General features: G+C 41.9%; 1 protein-coding gene across 1 annotated transcript in view; it reads right to left on the reverse strand.

Moving 5' to 3' along the window:
- The window catches only part of LOC139373807 (transcription factor RFX4-like), a 37,397-nt gene extending 15,363 nt beyond the window's left edge, over nucleotides 1–22,034 (reverse strand). Inside the window, exons 1-14 of the mRNA XM_071114825.1 lie at nucleotides 21,825–22,034; nucleotides 19,502–19,588; nucleotides 18,920–18,980; nucleotides 17,335–17,458; nucleotides 14,320–14,381; nucleotides 13,789–14,002; nucleotides 12,110–12,187; nucleotides 11,565–11,728; nucleotides 11,159–11,259; nucleotides 10,927–10,985; nucleotides 10,664–10,808; nucleotides 9,395–9,489; nucleotides 6,857–6,974; nucleotides 2,529–2,648 (exon numbers count right to left, since the gene is read on the reverse strand). Of these exons, the coding sequence (XP_070970926.1) occupies nucleotides 2,529–2,648; nucleotides 6,857–6,974; nucleotides 9,395–9,489; nucleotides 10,664–10,808; nucleotides 10,927–10,985; nucleotides 11,159–11,259; nucleotides 11,565–11,728; nucleotides 12,110–12,187; nucleotides 13,789–14,002; nucleotides 14,320–14,381; nucleotides 17,335–17,458; nucleotides 18,920–18,980; nucleotides 19,502–19,588; nucleotides 21,825–21,867 (1,471 nt within the window). The 5' untranslated portion in view covers nucleotides 21,868–22,034. The remainder of the gene's footprint in view (nucleotides 1–2,528; nucleotides 2,649–6,856; nucleotides 6,975–9,394; nucleotides 9,490–10,663; nucleotides 10,809–10,926; nucleotides 10,986–11,158; nucleotides 11,260–11,564; nucleotides 11,729–12,109; nucleotides 12,188–13,788; nucleotides 14,003–14,319; nucleotides 14,382–17,334; nucleotides 17,459–18,919; nucleotides 18,981–19,501; nucleotides 19,589–21,824) is intronic.
- Nucleotides 22,035–22,393: the final 359 nt, after the last annotated feature.

Consider the following 22,393-nt stretch of genomic DNA (forward strand, 5'->3'; position numbering starts at 1 on the left):
CACAGCTTTTCCTTCTACATTAGCTGCAGTGAAATGTCTCCACACATCAAATAGTATCCGTGGCATTTTCCTGTAAAGATTAGACAAAAATGAGTAAAAGATAACCAAATACAATTCCATGTACAGATAAATAGCTAAGCAATTAGATTAAACAACGAATTTGTAAGATAAATGTTTTAAAATGAAACATGTATGGAAACAGGTGAATTAACACTCCTCAGTTAGCAGGCTCAAGCAAGCTAAAACCCACATGGTAGCAAAAACTGACTAGCAGAAATTGTTAACAAGTTAGAAATTATTTAAACACACTTTGCTGTAGGCTACTATTGACTAGTTAACAAAAAATCATGTATGTCCTATAAAATACAGTGCCTTGCGAAAGTATTCGGCCCCCTTGAACTTTGCGACCTTTTGCCACATTTCAGGCTTCAAACATAAAGATATAAAACTGTATTTTTTTTGTGAAGAATCAACAACAAGTGGGACACAATCATGAAGTGGAACGACATTTATTGGATATTTCAAACTTTTTTAACAAATCAACAACTGAAAAATTGGGCGTGCAAAATTATTCAGCCCCTTTACTTTCAGTGCAGCAAATTCTCTCCAGAAGTTCAGTGAGGATCTCTGAATGATCCAATGTTGACCTAAATGACTAATGATGATAAATACAATCCACCTGTGTGTAATCAAGTCTCCGTATAAATGCACCTGCACTGTGATAGACTCAGAGGTCCGTCAAAAGCGCAGAGAGCATCATGAAGAACAAGGAACACACCAGGCAGGTCCGAGATACTGTTGTGAAGAAGTTTAAAGCCGGATTTGGATACAAAAAGATTTCCCAAGCTTTAAACATCCCAAGGAGCACGGTGCAAGCGATAATATTGAAATGGAAGGAGTATCAGACCACTGCAAATCTACCAAGACCTGGCCGTCCCTCTAAACTTTCAGATCATACAAGGAGAAGACTGATCAGAGATGCAGCCAAGAGGCCCATGATCACTCTGGATGAACTGCAGAGATCTACAGCTGAGGTGGGAGACTCTGTCCATAGGACAACAATCAGTCGTATATTGCACAAATCTGGCCTTTATGGAAGAGTGGCAAGAAGAAAGCCATTTCTTAAAGATATCCATAAAAAGTGTTGTTTAAAGTTTGCCACAAGCCACCTGGGAGACACACCAAACATGTGGAAGAAGGTGCTCTGGTCAGATGAAACCAAAATTGAACTTTTTGGCAACAATGCAAAACGTTATGTTTGGCGTAAAAGCAACACAGCTCATCACCCTGAACACACCATCCACACTGTCAAACATGGTGGTGGCAGCATCATGGTTTGGGCCTGCTTTTCTTCAGCAGGGACAGGGAAGATGGTTAAAATTGATGGGAAGATGGATGGAGCCAAATACAGGACCATTCTGGAAGAAAACCTGATGGAGTCTGCAAAAGACCTGAGACTGGGACAGAGATTTGTCTTCCAACAAGACAATGATCCAAAACATAAAGCAAAATCTACAATGGAATGGTTCAAAAATAAACATATCCAGGTGTTAGAATGGCCAAGTCCAGACCTGAATCCAATTGAGAATCTGTGGAAAGAACTGAAAACTGCTGTTCACAAATGCTCTCCATCCAACCTCACTGAGCTCGAGCTGTTTTGCAAGGAGGAATGGGAAAAAATGTCAGTCTCTCGATGTGCAAAACTGATAGAGACATACCCCAAGCGACTTACAGCTGTAATCGCAGCAAAAGGTGGCGCTACAAAGTATTAACTTAAGGGGGCTGAATAATTTTGCACGCCCAATTTTTCAGTTTTTGATTTGTTAAAAAAGTTTGAAATATCCAATAAATGTCGTTCCACTTCATGATTGTGTCCCACTTGTTGTTGATTCTTCACAAAAAAATACAGTTTTATATCTTTATGTTTGAAGCCTGAAATGTGGCAAAAGGTCGCAAAGTTCAAGGGGGCCGAATACTTTCGCAAGGCACTGTATATTCACCCCACCCAGTATTGTAATCAAAACTTACCAGAACGCATGTAGTCTTTGGCTCAGACTGTGTAGTAGTGTGAGCTCAATAGCAGCTCATTAGTGTGCAAGATATTGAGAATCAGCTGTACATGTGATGGAAGAGTGCACTGTACATGTGATGGAAGAATGCACTGTGCATGCAGAGGTTTGCAATTTCATTGACTTGGGGATAGTTTAACCAAAATATGCCACAAGACCTAGAATTGCCTTGTGTACCCCCACAAAAAAAAGGTTCACTGTTATAAGCTAACTTTTTTTGAAGAATTTAAGAAAAATTCCCCAAATTCCGGGGCTTAACTTCCCATGGAAAAATTCCGGAAATTTACCAGACATTTTCCGACCCTTTGCAACCCTAGTAGTTGTAGCAGTAGTCGTAGTAGTAGGAATTGTTGTTGTTGTGATTGTAGTAATACTAATAGTTGCAGAAGTAATGCAGTGCTGTAGCAGCAGTGTTGAAAGCAGCTCCAGTAGTAGTTATTGACCGGGTGGAGGACTAACCTGTGCTACCCTCTGCCTTCATGGCCCTCATGAGCTCGTTTGCCCTCTCCTGGCAGTGCAGGGACTCCAGCAGGTACAGCACATAGTCGTCAAACATCAGGTGGATCAGGTGGAACGAGCCTACAAACAAGAAACAGGAAGAAAGAGAGAGAGAGAGAGATAAAGAGAGAGTGAGCGAGAGAGAGTCTCTCAGAGCATTCACAGTCAGCCCAGCAAAGTCTACCTGAACAGAGCAATACTCAATCATGAGGCATCAAAGCCAAAGGAACTGCACAATATTAAGAAGTGCTATAGATGGAAGGAAAGTAGTGTAGAAACCTGCCAAAAAATAATCAGGAAACAACAAATTCAATCCAATTTGGACAACTTCCTGGACAAAACATTTCACCGTAATAGTGAAGGTGTAAACGTGGCAGTAGAAAGCCTAAACAGTATATTTGACCTTTGAGCTTCCCTATCAAATCAAAAAATTCAAGCAGACAACAAAAGAAAATTAGCAACAATGACAAAAGGTTTGATGAAGAATGCAAAAACCTAAGATAGAAATGTAGATACCTATCCAACCAAAAACATAGACACCCAGAAAACCTGAGTCTACACCTTCATTATGGTGAATCACTAAAACAATGTAGAAATACATCACGGAAGAATAAGGAACGGCACGTCAGAAATAATTTCAATGTAATTGAAGAATCCATAGAATCAAATCACTTCTGGGAAAATTGGAACACACTAAACAAACAACAACACGAAGAGTTTTCTATCCAAAACAGAGATGTGTGGATAAACCACTTCGCCAATCTTTTTGGCTCTATACAAAGAATGAACAGCAAAAACATATGCATGATAAATTACAAATCTTAGAATCAGCTATTAAAGACTACCAGAATGCGCTGGATTCTCCAATTCCATTGTATGACTACAGTACAAAATACAAACCCTCCAACCCAAAATGTCCTGCGGTGTTGATATCCTACATCACATTATAAAATATACAGACCACAAATTCCAATTGGCTATACTTAAACTCTTTAACATCATCCTCAGCTCTGGCATTTTATAATATATAATATATACCAAGGACTGATAACCCCAATACACAAAAGTGACCCCAATAACTAATTTGACCCCAATAACTACTGTGGTATGTGCAGCAGACTCGTACATTTCCTCAGTGAAAACAATGTAGGGAGCAAATGTCAAATGGGCTTTTTACCAAATTACTGTACGACAGACCACGTATTCACCCTGCACACCCTAATTGTCAAACAAACAAAACAAAACAAAGCGTAGTCTTCTCATGCTTTGTTGACTTCAAAAAAGCTTTTGACTCAAATTGGCATGAGGGTCTGCTATACAAATTTGAACTGGTGTTGAGGTGAAAACATGATAAAATCCATGTACACAAACAACAAGTTTCACACATTTCTTTCCACAGGGCCTTGGGGTGAGACAGGGATGCAGTTTAAGCCCCACCCTCTTCAACACATATATCAACTAATTGGCGAAGGCACCAGAATAGTCTATAGCACCCGGCCTCACCTTACTAGAACCTGAAGTCAAATGTCTAATGTTTGCTGATTATCTGGTGCTTTTGTCCCCAACCAAGGAGGGCCTACAGCAGCACCTAGATTTTCTGCACAGATTCTGTCAGACCTGGGCCTGACAGTAAATCTCAGTAAGACAAAAATAAAGGTGTTCCAAAAAAGGTACAGTTGCCAGGACAACAAATACAAATTACATCTAGACACCGTTGCCCTAGAGCACACAAAGAAATGTACATACCTCAGGCTAAACATCAGCGCCACAGGTAACTTCCACAAAGATGTGAACGAGCTGAGAGACTAATTATCAAAATCCAGAAAAGAGACGTTAAATTCTACAACCACCTAAAAGGAAGCGATTCCCAAACTTTCCATAACAAAGCAATCCCCTACAGAGAGATGAACCTGGAGAAGAGTCCCCTAAGCAAGCTGGTCATGGGGCTCTGTTCACAAACACAAACAGACCCCACAGAGCCCTAAGACAGCAACACAATTAGACCCAACTAAATCATGAGAAAACAAAAAGAGAATTACTTGACATATTGGAAATATGTATATTTTTTTAACAGAGCAAACCAGAATCCTATTTGTCCCCAAACAGAAAGTACATAGTGCCACTGTGACTGACCCAAAATTAAGGAAAACTTTGAGTATGTACAGACTCAGTGACCATAGCCTTGCTATTGAGAAAGGTTGCCGTAGGCAGACCTGGCACTCAAGAGAAGACAGGCTATCTGCACACTGCCCACAAAATGAGGTGGAAACTGAGCTGCACTTCCTAACCTCCTGTCAAATGTACGACCATATTAGAAAAACATTTTTCTCTCAGATTACACAGACCCACAAATAATTTGAAAACAAATCCAATTTTGATAAACTCCCATATCTATTGGGTGAAATACCCGTGTGCAATCACAACAGCAAGATTTGTGACCTGTTGCCACAAGGGCAAACAGTGAAGAACAAACACCATTGTAAAAACAAACCATATTGATGTTTATTTAATTTCCCTTTTTTACTTTAACTATTTGCGCATCGTTACAAGACTGTATGTAGACATAATGTCTTTTGAAATGTCTTTATTCTTTTGGAACTTGTGTGAGTTTAAAATGTATTTTATTGTTTATTTCACTTTTGTTTATCCATTTCACTTGATTTGGCAATGTAAACATGTTTCCCATGCCAGTAAAGCCCCTTAAATTGAATTTAAATTGAATTGAGAGAGAGAGAGAGAGAGAGAGAGAGAGAGAGAGAGAGAGAGAGAGAGAGAAAGAGAGAAACTAAGGAAACAGTCCTTACCAGGATGGATCAGTGTCCCTATCATCCAACCAACAAGTCTAATAATTTGAAAGGGAAGTAATGAGCTATATAAAGTTCAAATGAAGATTCTAAGATGTGCAAGTGTATTTGAGTGTTTTCTGTGGTTGTGCACCTAGAAATCATCCATTCAAAGCTACGAACATACACTTATACATTTGAAAACACAGTTTACAAAACAACCTGAAAGATCAGACTGTGTGTTTCATTGATCAATCAATCAAATGTATTTATAAAGCCCTTGTTACATCAGCTGATGTCACAAAGTGCTGTACAGAAACCCAGCCTAAAACCCCAAACAGCAAGCAATGCAGATGTTGAAGCAGGGTGGCTAGGAAAAACTCACTAGAAAGGCAGGAACCTAAGAAGAAACCTAGAGGGGAACCAGGCTCTGAGGGGTGGCCAGTCCTCTTCTGGCTATGCCGGGTGGAGATTATAACAGTACATGGCCAAGATGTTCAAACGTTCATATATGACCAGCAGAGTCAAATAATAATAATCACACTGGTTGTAGAGGGTTACTAGTCCTTCCAAACATCTGACAGACTGCCTCATAGCAGCACACTCAACTCAACAGGAAGTGTGAGGGAGCAGAACAACTGGGCAGTCATTGTCATTAAAAGAGACAGGGGGGCTGTTTCTTGTTTCCTGGTACAAAGTCCTTGCCCCAAATATGACGGCCGACCCCTGGGTCGGGTATGGGAGATGACTAAGATTGCGGCTGGAGAAGGAAAGGAGCGTGACACAATCATGACATTGTGCTGGTCACTCCAGCCACCGTGTGCATAATAAACACCAGCGGCTTTTCAGGGAACAGAGGAGTGCAATACTGCCTGGTCATAAATTGCAAAAGACAACAACAAAAAAACATTGGGGAAGAGAGGGCTGGGGGGTAGCCATTGTTAATTAGCTGTTTTCGCACAGAGAGCTGCTTTATCAAAACATTGCAACCAGCTGTGGCTTTGATATTCACAGACAAGCCTGAAGGGGAGAGGAGAAGAGGGGGAAGGGAAGCCATTTTCTTTCTTTTTTACAGCCCCTATCTCTTTCAGTGCCTTCGTCATGCACCGCTAGCTAGTAAAGTAAAGGCTAGGGGGGCCATACCAGCAAGGCAGCCATCTTACCACCACGCTTTCCCCGTTTTGGATTGGGAGAACATCGGAAGGCTGAATCTGCGCAAAACATTCCTATTTCCCCAAAATGGGGGGAGGGGCTTAAACTAATTTTGGACCTACATGCATAGTAGTATATTCAAATAACTCAGTTCAGTACGTTTTGGTGCAGTTTGGGGGCAATGTTCTTCACAAACTATTTTAGTTACTTGGACCAAAACTAGAACTAGGCAACTTCTGTCTGACACTCGTGACACCAGAAATATGGTTCAATAACATTACATAACCCCCTAAAAACAATTTTCCTGGCGATGGCTGATACATGCCCCAGCCCAATGCTAGATTCAACACTCACCGAAGCTAGGCGCACTGTGGAGGGTCATATCCCGGATGACTCTGGTCCCGAAGCACGACCACATGAGCAGGAACTGTTGGGCCACCTTCTTCAGGCACCCGGGCCTCTTTCCTGCCACCTTAAGGAGATATTTTCATCAGAAAACAGGGGGAAGTGAAGGGAAGAGTTGGAGAGGGGGGGGGGGGGGGGGGGAGAATTAACCACTGGGTCCATATTGGGGCTTAACCCTCAGGAACAAAAAACATGTCAACAAGTCAACTATTTAATTTGCCCCGGGGGACACACCTTCTCATTGAACCATTGTCTGGGGAGTCTGTGATGTTGCCAGGGCAACCACATTTTACAAGCCCATATCTGGAGCATAATGGCCGCAAATGGGAGCCATGAAGACAGCATTAACTAGGATGGCAGCTCGAGTGGCTCTGCGTCAGCAAGTCATGGAGAGACGGATGCCATTAAAATGCATGGTTATTTTTCTGAAGGGCCATAATCCTTACTGATTTGCTGTACAAATATACTTCAACAATAAATAACATATGAACTGTCCAGAATGGCCTTGGTAAAAGCAACACAAACATCACTGTGGAACATTTTAGGGGGCAATTGAATAAATTATTTTCTATAGTTTAAGTGGAAACTAAGTGGAAACTATAGAAACATAAGTGGAAACTATAGAAAATCACTTCTTCAATTGCCCCCTAAAATGTTCCACAGTGATGTTTGTGTTGCTTTTACCAAGGCCATTCTGGACAGTTCATATGTTATTTATTGTTGAAGTATATTTGTACAGCAAATCAGTAAGGATTATGGCCTACAGCACACTGTAGCCATAGTAGAAAGCACAAGCCTAAAGATGATGGCTGGAAGTTTTCTAATGATACATCCTAGATGTTAAAAGGGGTTTGCACTGTTGGTTAGGGGCTCGTAAGTAAGCATTTCACTGTAAGGTCTACACCTGTTGTATTCGGCGCATGTGATTAATACAATTTGACTTGATTTTTATTTGATTTTTATATAAACTCAGCAAAAAAATAAATGTCCTCTCACTGTAAAATGCATTTATGTTCAGCAAACTAAACATGTGTAAATATTTGTATGAACATTACAAGAGTCAACAACTGAGACATAAACTGAACAAGTTCCACAGATACTGTATGTGACTAACAGAAATGGAATAGTGTATACCTGAACTAAGGGGTGAGATCAAAACTAAAAGTAACAGTCAGTATATGGTGTGGCCACCAGCTGCATTAAGTACTGCAGTGCATCTCCTCCCATGGACTGCACCAGATTTGCCAGTTCTTGCTGTGAGATGTTACCCCACTCTTCCACCAAGGCACCTTCAAGTTCCCGGACATTTCTGGGGGGAATGGCCCTAGCCCTCACCCTCTGATCCAATAGGTCCCAGACGTGCTCAATGGGATTGAGATCCGGGCTCGTCGCTGGCCATTGCAGAACACTGACATTCCTGTCTTGCAGGAAATCACACATAGAATGAGCAGTATGGCTGGTGGCATTGTCATGCTGGAGGGTCATGTCAGAATGAGCCTGCAGGAAGGGTACCACATAAGGGAGGAGGATGTCTTCCCTGTAACGCACAGCATTGAGATTGCCTGCAATGGCAACAAGCTCAGTCCGATGATGCTGTGACACAACGCCCCATGACGGACCCTCCACTTCCAAATCGATCCCGCTCCAGAGCGGAAAGAGAGTAACGCTTACTCTTTCGACGATAAATGCGAATCCGACCATCACCCCTGGTGAGACAAAACCATGAATCGTCAGTGAAGAGCACTTTTTGCCAGTCCTGTCTGGTCCAGTGATGGTGGGTTTGTGCCCATAGGTGACATTGTTGCCGATGATGTCTGGTGAGGACCTGCCTTACAACAGACCTACAGGCCCTCAGTCCAGGCTCTCTCAACCTATTGTGGACAGTCTGAGCACTGATGGAGGGATTGTGCATTCTTGGTGTAACTCGGGCAGTTGTTGTTGCCATCCTGTACCTGTCCCGCTGGTGAGATGTTCGGATGTACCGATCCTGTGCAGGTGTTGTTACACGTGGTCTGCCACTGCGAGGATGATCAGCTGTCCGTCCTGTCTTCCTGCAGCGCTGTCTTAGGCGTCTCACAGTACGGACATTGCAATTTATTGCCCTGGCCACATCTGCAGTCCTCATGCCTCCTTGCAGCATGTCTAAGGCATGTTCTCGCAGATGAGCAGGGACCCTGGGCATCTTTCCTTTGGTGTTTTTCAGAGTCAGTAGAAAAGCCTCTTTAGTGTCCCAAGTTTTCATAACTGTGACCTTAATTGCCTACCATCTGTAAGCTGTTAGTGTCTTAACGACTGTTCCACAGGTGCATGTTCATTAATTGTTTATGGTTCATTGAACAAGCATGGGAAATAGTGTTTAAACACTTTACAATGAAGATCTGTGAAGTTATTTGGATTTTTACGAATTATCTTTGAAAGACAGGGTCCTGAAAAAGGGACTTTTCTTTTTTTGCTGAGTTCTATGAAGTATTTACATCCTCAACTGACCTTGACAACACAGCGGTCCACCATGGAGTCCAGCCACTCGATGTAGGCCTCTATAGAAGACTGCTCCTCCAGCAGACGGTCAAACTCCTGGTACACTGAGAGAGGAAGGAGACGAGAACTGCATCTAGCCACAGTTTGTCAACACATAGCCTATGTCATCCTTCAGGGGACATATATTTGTAACTGGTGGAGAAAGCTCCATACTTGTCTACACAGATCGGAGTCTTGGCAGATAACAATTTGGATCAAATAAAGAGTTTGAATAATTGCCGTGTGTGACTATGGACCTAAACTACCCTTACTTAAATCCATCAAACTACCAAAACCAGCAGCATATACAGTATGTCTTGTATATGAGGCTGTGTCTTATTTGTTGTTATAGTCACCGATCGCAGCAGCTGTACATAGCCCCTCTGTAAATAGCCCATCTAACTACCTCATCCCCATATTTGTTTTTTGTTTTTCTGCTATTTTGCACACCAGTATTTCTACTTTCACATCCTCATCTCTACATCTATCACTCCCGTGTTAATTGCTAAATTGTAATTACTTCCCCACTATGGCCTATTTATTGCCTTACCTCCTTACTTCATTTGCACACATTGTATACAGATTTTTCTATTGTGTTATTGACTGTACGTTTGTTTATCCCATGTGTAACTCTATGTTGCTGTTTTTGTCGCACTGCTTTGCTTTATCTTGGCCAGGGCGCAGTTGTAAATGAGAACTTGTTCTCAACTGGTCTACCTGGTTAAATAAAGGAGAAATAAAATTGGGAAAAAATTGTGCATAATTTCTCTCTGTCTAATAGAACAGAATGAGAGTGTGACGGGGAAATGGCCTCTTTATGCCAATCTGTGAACTGTGACCCTAGCATGGCCATTTGAGGGGGCTAACGGTGAAACGAATTTGAAATGGTCCACGGGGTGTTTCAGAGTAGAGTCAACTTGTTTAACCTTTTAGCCTTCATCATTAAGGCTTGACTTTCCTGGCCGTGGGAATGATTGTCCAATGGCTGACATCTACTGTGTGTTATTGACAGCTGTGTGTGTGGGTGTGTGGGAGTGAAGTGCATTTCTCTCCTACAATGCTATGAGGGAGAGCAAGCAATTTAAGTTAAAAGCACAATAGGGGTTTTTGGAATGTGGATTCTAGGCTTTTGGACTAAACGTAACTTATTGTGAATGCTACTACAGGGATTGTGTGTGTGTTTGTGTGTGTACATTTGTGTGTCTGCATCTGTACGTGTGTGCGTGTCTGTGGCCTTACAGTCGATGATGAGCCGCCGGTGCTCCTCCCATGTGTCCTCCATGGTGTAAAGTGTCTGCTTGGTGATGCTGTTCAGGTCCACGTTCCGCCAGTCCTCCATCATCTGAAAGGTGATGTCTGCACTGTGGATCACCGTCCGTGATGCCTGCCCAGAGACAGATCAACAAACACACACATTATTAGATAGTGATACACACTGCATATACCTTTATCAGTCTTATTTTCACATGGATTTCATTACATTTATACAGTGAAATAGCTACCTGACATAGATGGTTCAAAGATGTCTGCCTCTTGAGAACTTGAGAAAATCTTCTAGACACTGTGGATAAAAGGGAGAGGAAATATTAACTGTTATGTTTTCTACAGTATAACATTTTCTGATTAAAAGCTGATTCTAAAATTTGTGCATTCTCCTTTTTCCAAGACTCAGTATATCATCGTTGTCATAAAACCAGGAGAGTAACGACTGTATTTTTCAATGCAGACTCCTACATTCAAATTTGATATTCCTCAGGTTTTCAGGCAGGTCGTGAAGTGCTACTTTAAGCCACTCATCCAGCTGTTTGGCAAACTTCCGGATCACCTGGGTCAAACTGGAACAAATCTACATTACAAATAACCAAGGTTGTATAACACAAAGGTAAATGTCAAGTTTTCCTCATAGCTCTTTTTCTCTATAGCGGCTGTAACTCAGTGCATGTCGTTTCAGTCTTTTTAAACAAACAATATGCATGTCAAATATGTTTAGAACAATTATGTGGATCTCATGGACTGTCAGTCTTTGCATTTATATCTATGTCTATGAATTTGAAATGGAATGAAACAAAAACTCAGGATTGTGGCTTCAGTGATTGCTGGGGAAGGGAGAAGAGCTACACTACACTAAACAAACACTCACCTATCAGGCAGTGCTTGCAGGACGGTGGGCATAAGAACCCCAGAGATTGCCTTGTAAAGAATGGAGTCACAGACGCCCACGATGTTGACCACAGTGGAGGAGCCCAGGACAGGGAGCATGTGGGGGGGCATGCCCTGCCAAAAGTGCAGCAGGAAGCTCTGGACCTGGAGACACCCAAGAGAGGAGGGTCATTCTCTCAACGTCACGTACAATACAACTTAAGAGACTAAAGACACTAACCCAACTTTTCTAATGAGATACATTTAGGTTAGAAGTAGTTTATTGTGACAGACTGGTAGCACAACACACTTGGTTCAGTGTTCCGAGATTAGGTAAGAACTAAACCGATTCTCATGAAAATGGGATACACTGTATCTTCATTTAGAAGTCCAAGAACATTTAGCTCGTACTCATTTTTGTGACCACATTCAACAAGAGAGTTAAGTTTTACAGTCTAAAAAAAATAATAAAACAAAGTCCTGTCACATTTAATGGGACTGGTAAATAAGGGTGCAAAAGATGGACATATATGAAAAGTGTCTTGCCTCGTCAAAGTTGGCGCGTATTACTGTGTCCAGTATCCTCTGGCAGTGAGTTCTGTACATCATGATGAACGTTGACACCTGTGGGAAAACATAAAGAAGACTGAGTATAAATGAATGGCAGTAACGTAGTCCAAGTCTGTATCACACTGCTACTTCGAGAGCTTGGGACTAGAAGGTTCTATCTGCATTTTAGTCCAAATTGAGCTATTGACATAGCCTTGTTCTGTTCAATGTTCTCTACCTATATAGTACTCTAAATATCCCAATTCATGTTGTGAAGTTCAAAAGAATACAAGATTAAAAAATCACTGCCACCATTCAAACCAAGGAGTGTTCCGAATGTTAAAGCCAATTATCTCAGAATCATATTCCTGCAGATAGAACCCATAGTACCAAGCTCTCGATCAAAGGCACATACTGTTTCCTAGTGATATTCTTAGTGAATGACCAGGATGCTACCTCAGTTAGGATACATTCTAATCTGAGAACGGGGTTCTACTATCTACCGCACAGTATAGCTAGTGTTTTCAAGTGATATCATACATCTATGGATTGATATGAAAAACAAGACAATAAATCCTATCCAAAAACATCAGCACCAATAAATACCTGCAACAGGTCACACACCAAAACTACATAAAACCGTCTTTAGAGTTCAGCAACTGACAAACCATTGAAAATCATGGCCCCCTCATTCAAAGCTAGACAGTTAGTGGCTGTCTTTTGTCTGGCGCTGGATCTTATTATCTCCCCACAAGATTAAGAGTTAGTGAGGAGCCAGCAGCATATAAATCCTCAAGGTCCTTCTTCTCTAAACTCAGAGTCAGTGAAGGTCCGGGGCAGATAAAAGAGGATAACCAGAGGGGGTGAGAGGTCCAGGGCAGATAAAAGGGGATAGCCAGAGGGGGCGAGAGGTCCAGGGCAGATAAAAGGGGATAGCCAGAGGGGGCGAGAGGTCCAGGGCAGATAAAAGGGGATAGCCAGAGGGGGTGAGAGGTCCAGGGCAGATAAAAGGGGATAGCCAGAGGGGGTGAGAGGTCCAGGGCAGATAAAAGGGGATAGCCAGAGGGGGTGAGAGGTCCAGGGCAAATAAAATAGGATAGCCAGAGGGGGTGAGAGGTCCAGGGCAGATAAAAGAGGATAGCCAGAGGGGGCAAGAGGTCCAGGGCAGATAAAAGGGGATAGCCAGAGGGGGTGAGAGGTCCAGGGCAGATAAAAGAGGATAGCCAGAGGGGGTGAGAGGTCCAGGGCAGATAAAAGGGGATAGCCAGAGGGGGTGAGAGGTCCAGGGCAGATAAAAGAGGATAGCCAGAGGGGGTGAGAGGTCCAGGGCAGATAAAAGGGGATAGCCAGAGGGGGTGAGAGGTCCAGGGCAGATAAAAGGGGATAGCCAGAGGGGGTGAGAGGTCCAGGGCAGATAAAAGGGGATAGCCAGAGGGGGTGAGAGGTCCAGGGCAGATAAAAGAGGATAGCCAGAGGGGGTGAGAGGTCCAGGGCAGATAAAAGGAGATAGCCAGAGGGGGTGAGAGGTCCAGGGCAGATAAAAGAGGATAGCCAGAGGGAGCGAGAGGTCCGGGGCAGATAAAAGGGGATAGTCAGAGGGGGCGAGAGAGGCGAGGGGTTGGATGGATAAGGGAGGAGGGGGTTGTGGGTCTGGGATGTTTTAGAGTCCTGTTTACCTTCTCCTCTGGCAGACTGGCGGGCAGATTTAAGTCTTTGACATTTGGAAACTCTGGCAGGAGCGTCCCCAGTTTGGAGCGTGGTGAATACGCCACTGTCTGCTTGATGACCTCCTTCTTGCCTGTCTCGTTCACCCAAGCCGCACCCTTCTTGGAGTACATCACATCGTAGTACTGGGAGCTCTCCTTCACAGCGATGCCATAGTAGTGGTACCTATAGGGGATAGTTGACAGTTAGAGAGGTGTAGAAATGGAAAAGAAGGTTGCACACTCATCTCTCCTTGCTGTGGATTTACATAACCAACATTTCAGCTAAGGACTCTTCATCAGGGTGTGAGACAGTGGCTTGTCATCATGTGATTTTGAGATGTAACATCCTCAAATCATAGACATGGTGAAGATTACCGGCTTGAAGAATCATTCAAAACAGGCCCTCCACTAACACAATGATACTCCTCTTTCAATAGCAAAACACAAAAATCAAAACCAGTGTGTAGAAAGAAAGAAAAGTAGGAGACAACATTGACTTACTTTGACTGGCCCCTGGTGCCCAGTCTTCTTGTGGTCAGTTGTGGAAACTGTTGTCTAATAATCTGTTAGAATCAGAGAATTAGAATAAGTCTATCAGTGATTTTTTTCTCTGTGAGATTCTTCATGCATTTGTATGTGTATATCCCCTATGTAAAGCACCGGATGAAAATGTGTTTTCACTCTTGACAGTGCTATCATACTGTAGATACAGTGCATTGCGAAAGTATTCGGCCCCCTTGAACTTTGCGACCTTTTGCCACATTTCAGGCTTCAAACATAAAGATATAAAACTGTATTTTTTTGTGAAGAATCAACAACAAGTGGGACACAATCATGAAGTGGAACGACATTTATTGGATATTTCAAACTTTTTTAACAAATCAGAAACTGAAAAATTGGGCGTGCAAAATTATTCAGCCCCTTTACTTTCAGTGCAGCAAACTCTCTCCAGAAGTTCAGTGAGGATCTCTGAATGATCCAATGTTGACCTAAATGACTAATGATGATAAATACAATCCACCTGTGTGTAATCAAGTCTCCGTATAAATGCACCTGCACTGTGATAGTCTCAGAGGTCCGTTAAAAGCGCAGAGAGCATCATGAAGAACAAGGAACACACCAGGCAGGTCCGAGATACTGTTGTGAAGAAGTTTAAAGCCGGATTTGGATACAAAAGATTTCCAAGCTTTAAACACCCCAAGGAGCACTGTGCAAGCGATAATATTGAAATGGAAGGAGTATCAGACCACTGCAAATCTACCAAGACCTGGCCGTCCCTCTAAACTTTCAGCTCATACAAGGAGAAGACTGATCCGAGATGCAGCCAAGAGGCCCATGATCACTCTGGATGAACTGCAGAGATCTACAGCTGAGGTGGGAGACTCTGTCCATAGGACAACAATCAGTCGTATATTGCACAAATCTGGCCTTTATGGAAGAGTGGCAAGAAGAAAGCCATTTCTTAAAGATATCCATAAAAAGTGTTGTTTAAAGTTTGCCACAAGCCACCTAGGAGACACACCAAACATGTGGAAGAAGGTGCTTTGGTCAGATGAAACCAAAATTGAACTTTTTGGCAACAATGCAAGACCTTATGTTTGGTGTAAAAGCAACACAGCTCATCACCCTGAACACACCATCCCCACTGTCAAACATGGTGGTGGCAGCATCATGGTTTGGGCCTGCTTTTCTTCAGCAGGGACAGGGAAGATGGTTAAAATTGATGGGAAGATGGATGGAGCCAAATACAGGACCATTCTGGAAGAAAACCTGATGGAGTCTGCAAAAGACCTGAGACTGGGACGGAGATTTGTCTTCCAACAAGACAATGATCCAAAACATAAAGTAAAATCTACAATGGAATGGTTCAAAAATAAACATATCCAGGTGTTAGAATGGCCAAGTCAAAGTCCAGACCTGAATCCAATCGAGAATCTGTGGAAAGAACTGAAAACTGCTGTTCACAAATGCTCTCCATCCAACCTCACTGAGCTCGAGCTGTTTTGCAAGGAGGAATGGGAAAAAATGTCAGTCTCTCGATGTGCAAAACTGATAGAGACATACCCCAAGTGACTTACAGCTGTAATCGCAGCAAAAGGTGGCGCAACAAAGTATTAACTTAAGGGGGCTGAATAATTTTGCACGCCCAATTTTTCAGTTTTTGATTTGTTAAAAAAGTTTGAAATATCCAATAAATGTCGTTCCACTTCATGATTGTGTCCCACTTGTTGTTGATTCTTCACAAAAAATACAGTTTTATATCTTTATGATTGAAGCCTGAAATGTGGCAAAAGGTCGCAAAGTTCAAAGGGGCCGAATACTTTCGCAATGCACTGTATAAGGGAAGAGATACTCTACACTTAAAAGTCCACAATTATCTCAGCTAGCGGCTGAAGTAACTGCCCTATCCAGAATGATTTCTAACCATGTACAGCTCATACAGAATGACATGAAAGTCCACATTGAACATATCAATGAATCAAGTGAAAGTATGGTCTATTCTAGATGTGAAGAGATGTGATGTTCCCAGAGCCTTAACCACAGGGAGGTCTCCACTGGCTGTGGGAGAAAAAGGCTTTGGGAGCCATCCATTTTTGACATGCTCAGGGATATAATTTTTTTACATTAAAAACCTCTCCAAAATCTCTCCCTCTCCCCCTTCTTCCCTCTCCCCCTTCCTCCCCTCTGTCTCTCTCTCTCTTTCTTTTTGTCCATGAGATTGGCTCCTTGGTTCAGCTCCTGGTGCAGAAACTTTAGCAAACAGTGGAGCTTTCCATTGTGCGGGATGAAAAAAGAGGCCAAGCTGTGAAGTTTCTGTCAGGCCCCGCTTGATAAATGAGCAGACAGGGAGGCAGGCGGGGCCCTCACTCGTTTTTTTGTCCCGAATCAATGAAGCCTTCCTAAAGGACACCCCACACTGCTCTAGCCACTGATCTAACATTCCGCAACATCTCACCCTTCCAAATTTTCTTTAATTACACATTAATCCAGGCCCCTTCTCTTTTTCAATATCCTCCGACAGGAGCTTGGGAGGGGTGGTGTGGAGGACGGATGGGGGGGGGGGGGGGGGGGGGGGGGGGGGGGCTAGGTCCGGGTGTTGGGGGGTGGCTGGGAGTATGTGGGTAGGGGCTTTTCTGGGTTGTGGGAACAGAGACAAGCATGTTTCTTTTAGCTGCGTAACCCGTCTAGCGGTTTTCAGGGGAACCATCAGTGGGCCGTTCCATTGCTTCCCAACAACTACATGTGGATTTTACTTTTCAAACACACCGTAACAAGCCACGAGACTGATCTACATGCATCAGTAGGCATACCTTTTCAATGGTATACTTATTTCTCCCTTTCATGTTTTACTATACTGATAGATGGTAACCTTCCTACGCAGGTATAACCTACTTCACCAAAGGGACCATTTCATGTACTCTTTCTGTGAAGTATTATGTTCACAAAATTAGTTTGGGCTCAATCAAACAGTCCCTCCTAAATTTCCTGTTAAAGTGGTCAGTAACTGTGTCCTACCTTCCCAAAGCTGGCGGCGTTGACAGGCTGTGTGTCGTGCTTCTCACAAAAGTCCAGGTAGTGCATATAGAGAGCACTGCGGGGGATACAAACCCCTTCTGCAATCTCATAGTTCTCCTCCAGCCTGTAGGTGAAAAGCAGACCTGTCAATGAATACCCATAGAATAACATGGACTCTTTACAGACCACAAAGACATCTCTAGACTGGCATCTACAGTATCTACCGGTAACAAAATAAACTATTACCCAGCCTACTCGTGTTCTTATTCAGTCAAAGGCAGGTTATTTACTAGTGGACGAGATTAGAGAAATAATCTAACCTGAATTAGGAGCTACTATGTGGAAGTACATATGTGGATTTATTTTAAACCATCTGGGAAAGGTGGAACTACAACCATCAATTCAGTGAATATGTCTCATTTGGGAATATAAAGCTGTGATCAAGCACCCTTAATAGTATACATACAGTATGTTATCAGATGTAGTATGATAAGAAAAGCTATTTCTAACATCTCGTGAACATAAAAAGAAACGTGATGTCTGTATTACTGCAAAATAAAGCAAAGACTGTTTGTTCATCTGTCAAATTTCAGAGCAACGTAAAATATGAATATGTTACAAGGATCCTCAACATTATTTCTCATGAACACCTGTCTCAAGCAATACACCAAAATAAAGCAGGCCATTTCAGAAGTGAGTTGAAAATGGGAAGTTCCATTACTGCTGTTGAAGTGTGAAGGACTGTAATCCCTGGAGACCTACAACGCTCCTCTACATAATATTCCCATGGACTCAGACTGTCTATGTAGACCAGGTATGTGTATTTAAATAGAAATATATGTGTCTGACAACAACATTACACAAAACAACGTGCCTCCACGAAAGTCACATGAACACTAATTCAATCCTCACCCTTCAAAAAATGAAGTCTCCAAGGAAGAGACTGATCAAGTATTTCACCAGTGTGGAATTTCCACCAGAGGGAATGCAATATCAAATATAGACAACAAATGATTAAAAGAAGAAAACTGTATTGATATAGCCAGCTTCCTGTTTAAACTGAGTCTCATACATATTATCTTCTGAACATAACAGGTGCAAATGCACAGGTCTCTGGTTCTATGAAGGTAAACAGATACTGCTATTTTGGTGAAAAAGCCTTTACACTAAACCATCCTTCCAGCCCAACAGCGGCCTGCCATGTCATATTGTAAATGTAAACTGTAAGCACCCTCACGATGCTCGCTAAAGTTGACAGTTCTCTTCTCAAAAGGTGCTGCTCAAAGGTACAATTCTGTCCTTCATCTTTACATGATCAAATTATGTGACACTACATGAGAAGACTGCATACAATCCTTAAGCAGCAAACAATATAAGACCAAAATAGGGAAATGCACTTGTAAACTTTATCAACAAACAAAAAGCTAAATTGTAAATGCCCCAAATAATAGAAAATAAATGTGTTGTATAGTTTATGCATTGAGAACATTAAATTACAGCATTACAGCTCTAGAATAAGAGCTTTAGGATTATGCAACATTATATAAACAGGTTAGGAAAGAGGTGAATTAACTCCAGCACTTACCATTGTAGGGTAGCTGGTGTTGAATGGGGTTTAGAAGCCCTGTTGTTTTCTTTCTCCTCATCTTTTATAGACAAAAAAAGAAACGTGTCAATGTATTTCAAATGAATATTTTCAATTAAGTAATGGGCAATAAAATGTAAAAAAAAAAAAAAAATTGCTGTGAATATCAAAAAACAGATATCTTTGATCAAAACTGAGTAGGGTTCGAAAAGGTTGAAGTTTCATGCAGCACACAAAAACAATTATAATTTCTCTCTTTATCCAGCAATTCTATTGCCACAATATTATGATTAATATAAATCAGTGGATTATCAGGGACATCTTATTGACACATGTTTTGTAATGTTTTGTAAATAAAGGTGTGCTCTATTTGATCAAATTCCAAACATAGTCTACAAGAGAAAAACACTAACCTTTGCTATAATTTGCGCACCAAGCCTATTATAGCGCACCTTATTATAGCAAATATCAATTTATTTTAGACCCATGACAATAGACAATAGATTATTTCAACATATATTTATCCATTACTTTATGACTTGCAGTAATACAACATTAAAGCGTTACACCGTCACTGCTTACTTTCGTCATTGGACGTATTCCCCAGGGATGTGTGGCTGGAATACCGCTTGCTCTCGCTCTCGTTGAGGCATCTTTCAATCCAGCTCTCTAGAAAAAGGCAAGATGGCCCACACGTCAGAGAAAAGCCTACAGGAATTTACAATTGTAGGTTTCATTTCTATGGCCCACATAAAGGTTAATTCGCATAGCCTATTTTTTCATTTGGCTAAAGGTCTATATGGCGACTATTGGGTGGTGGTATGATTTGTCCAATATTGGTTACTCTATTGGCCCTAAACAATATAGGGCCCTATATTATACAAAAGTTGACTAAATAAATCAATATCTAACAATCATATTCGGATAGGTTTATCAAAAGTGTACTTTACTCAAGCTGCATCTGCAACAGGTGGCTTTTTTATAAATACATTTTGAGACAAATGTTGCCAAATGCAAAAAAAAATATGACAGGGCAATTCGACTATAATCGATTTTGGGGGTGTTAGCGCAGCTGTGTTTCTATTTGAAATGTTTTCACCAAAACGGCAGGAATCCTTCATTGTTCTTGGGGAGACTTCAAGCACGCACACTTGCCCCAATTGAGCCCGCGCTCATTGCTAGAGCAGCCTCGCGAGCGACACAGAAGCCTTTGTCCCATTCTAATTTCTACTTAGAAATAGCTCAACTGGTGTCCTTTCTTGGGACAGAAAAACTTATATTTATCGTAGTCCTGTAGATCCTGTTTCCCGCCATGACTACAATCACCATAGTAGCAGTTGCCAGGATGGACTGTTGGCAAGGCAACCTGTTCCATCTAAAGATAAACAGGTTCCATCCCATCAGAAGGGGATAGAGAATAGGTCATGGAAATAGAAAAGTTTAGAGACTGCGAACTTTTAGGATAAATTAATATCAGACACCTTTCAGTTAGAATAAATTGCCTAAACGTAGGCTAGAATGCTTTATCTCATGAATAAAATAAAACGTGTAGCCTATGCCTAATTTATCAGCTTTGATCTTTGCAATGCTCTTATATTCAATAGCCTAAGGCCAGGCATTAGGTTTTAATTGTAAGAACAGAAAAAGATGGTAAGGCTTCCTAACATCGTTGACCAAAGAACACGCTGTCATCAGTTCCATATAGGCATAAGTTTAACAGTATTATCAAATTAACAAACTAAAATTATAATTATTATCATCATCATCATCATTGGGCTATTTGTAATCAACCTAACTAATTATTATTATTAGACCAATTATTACAAGTAATTGAAATACATTATTAGGAAGACTTAACTTATTTCAATGTCTTGTGCATTAGCCTAGCTGATACTTCAAATAGGTTTCCCCAGTAATTGATGAAGTTAGTCCACTGAGATGACAATAATTCTCTATTGTAGCACTTATCCTTAGGCTGTAATTGAATCATTTTCCATGAGCACAGATAAAATAGAGCTCTAAATAACTGGATTAAATTCAATCAATGGACGAAACGGATCTCTGATAATGTATTTAAGGAATACACTCTTTCATGTTAGCCAACTCAACACCAGACAGTGAATTCATATAAACATCAGGGGAAAACACTCCATTGATGAATATTCAATAAAGTAAAATAAATGAGCCTATAATAAAGTTATTCGGGTAGGAAATTAGATTGAGAGCCCAAGTAGAAAAACTCTTAGCTAAAGCAGCAACATTTACCGTAAACATTTACCGTAAACATGTTTGTTTGTTTGTTTTTAATATTACATTAAATTGACTTTAGGCTAATTCTTGCGTCATGCCATGCGACATTATCCTGCTCCGGGCACCATACCTCAGTGGACTGGCAGCTTATTTCCCCCAAGAAGATGTTTACAAGAAGCAGGTGCATCACAGGCTACATGTGCCTCGAAGGCTTGGAAGATTTTTTCCCCCCCAAAGAGACTGCATTACATTGCTGAATGTAGGGCTGTCTAAGAGTTGAAATTACTGCTCCTTAATCAAGGTTGTGGCACAAATGAAAGGCCCTAACGTCCTTCCATAATCAAACCATCCCTCAAAACCGTATTATTGTTGGTATAGATGTATCATGAATTAATGGCACAAATCCACAAGGCCACTTTTGTTGACATCTGAAGAAACCAAAATCAAACAAATGCAATGCCATGGTGAGTAATCCCTCACATTAACAACAAATGCATTCATCAACAATTCACTCAAAAAAATTCTCTAAAATGGTCGTAGAGAATGTCACAAATTCCCAGGGGCCCAGTTATAGTGATCCACAACATAGAGTGGTTCCCCATGCATCCCGATAAGTCAAGGCAAAGCTGCAGGGTTGCAGGACAGCAGGACCAACCTGTGGAATCCATATCAGGCTCCTCCAGCAGCCCACAATGCATCCTCTTCCCATCAATGGCAAACTGGCTCCTCCAAGAAACTGGCTCTGTGTACGGCTCCCCCTCCTCAGTAGGTCTTCCCTTGTCTGGCTTCGCTTCCCCGTGACCACTGCCTATCCGTGGCAGGAGATGGTGAGGCTCTGGGCTCCGCCAAAAGAGGGGTGGGTGTCGGTGGTGATGGTGAGGGGAGGTGGTGAGGGGAGAGGAGGGTAGAGACTCCAGAAATCCAGCGGGGGGGAAAGCCAGACCCGTCAAAATGTTTGCTGATGTTTCATGGGAAAGGGTCTGATTTTATAGCAGCCCTGATGGGGACATGTCATTGATAGGCTCGGAAGGCTGATGAATGGCCTCGAGTCAGATGGGGATGTGGCAAGGCTCACTGGAAGCCTTTTGTGGGGCTGTTTTGAATAAGAAAGGCTCCCTCCCCAAGAAAAAAAGAGGCTTAGATCTACGCAATCCTAGCACTGTGGCCTCCCCGTCTTCCATTATAGCATTTAATACGTTTTTATACCCCCCCCCCCGTCCCCGT

This window comes from Oncorhynchus clarkii, chromosome 2 (assembly GCF_045791955.1).
Source record: "Oncorhynchus clarkii lewisi isolate Uvic-CL-2024 chromosome 2, UVic_Ocla_1.0, whole genome shotgun sequence".
NCBI lineage: Eukaryota > Metazoa > Chordata > Actinopteri > Salmoniformes > Salmonidae > Oncorhynchus > Oncorhynchus clarkii.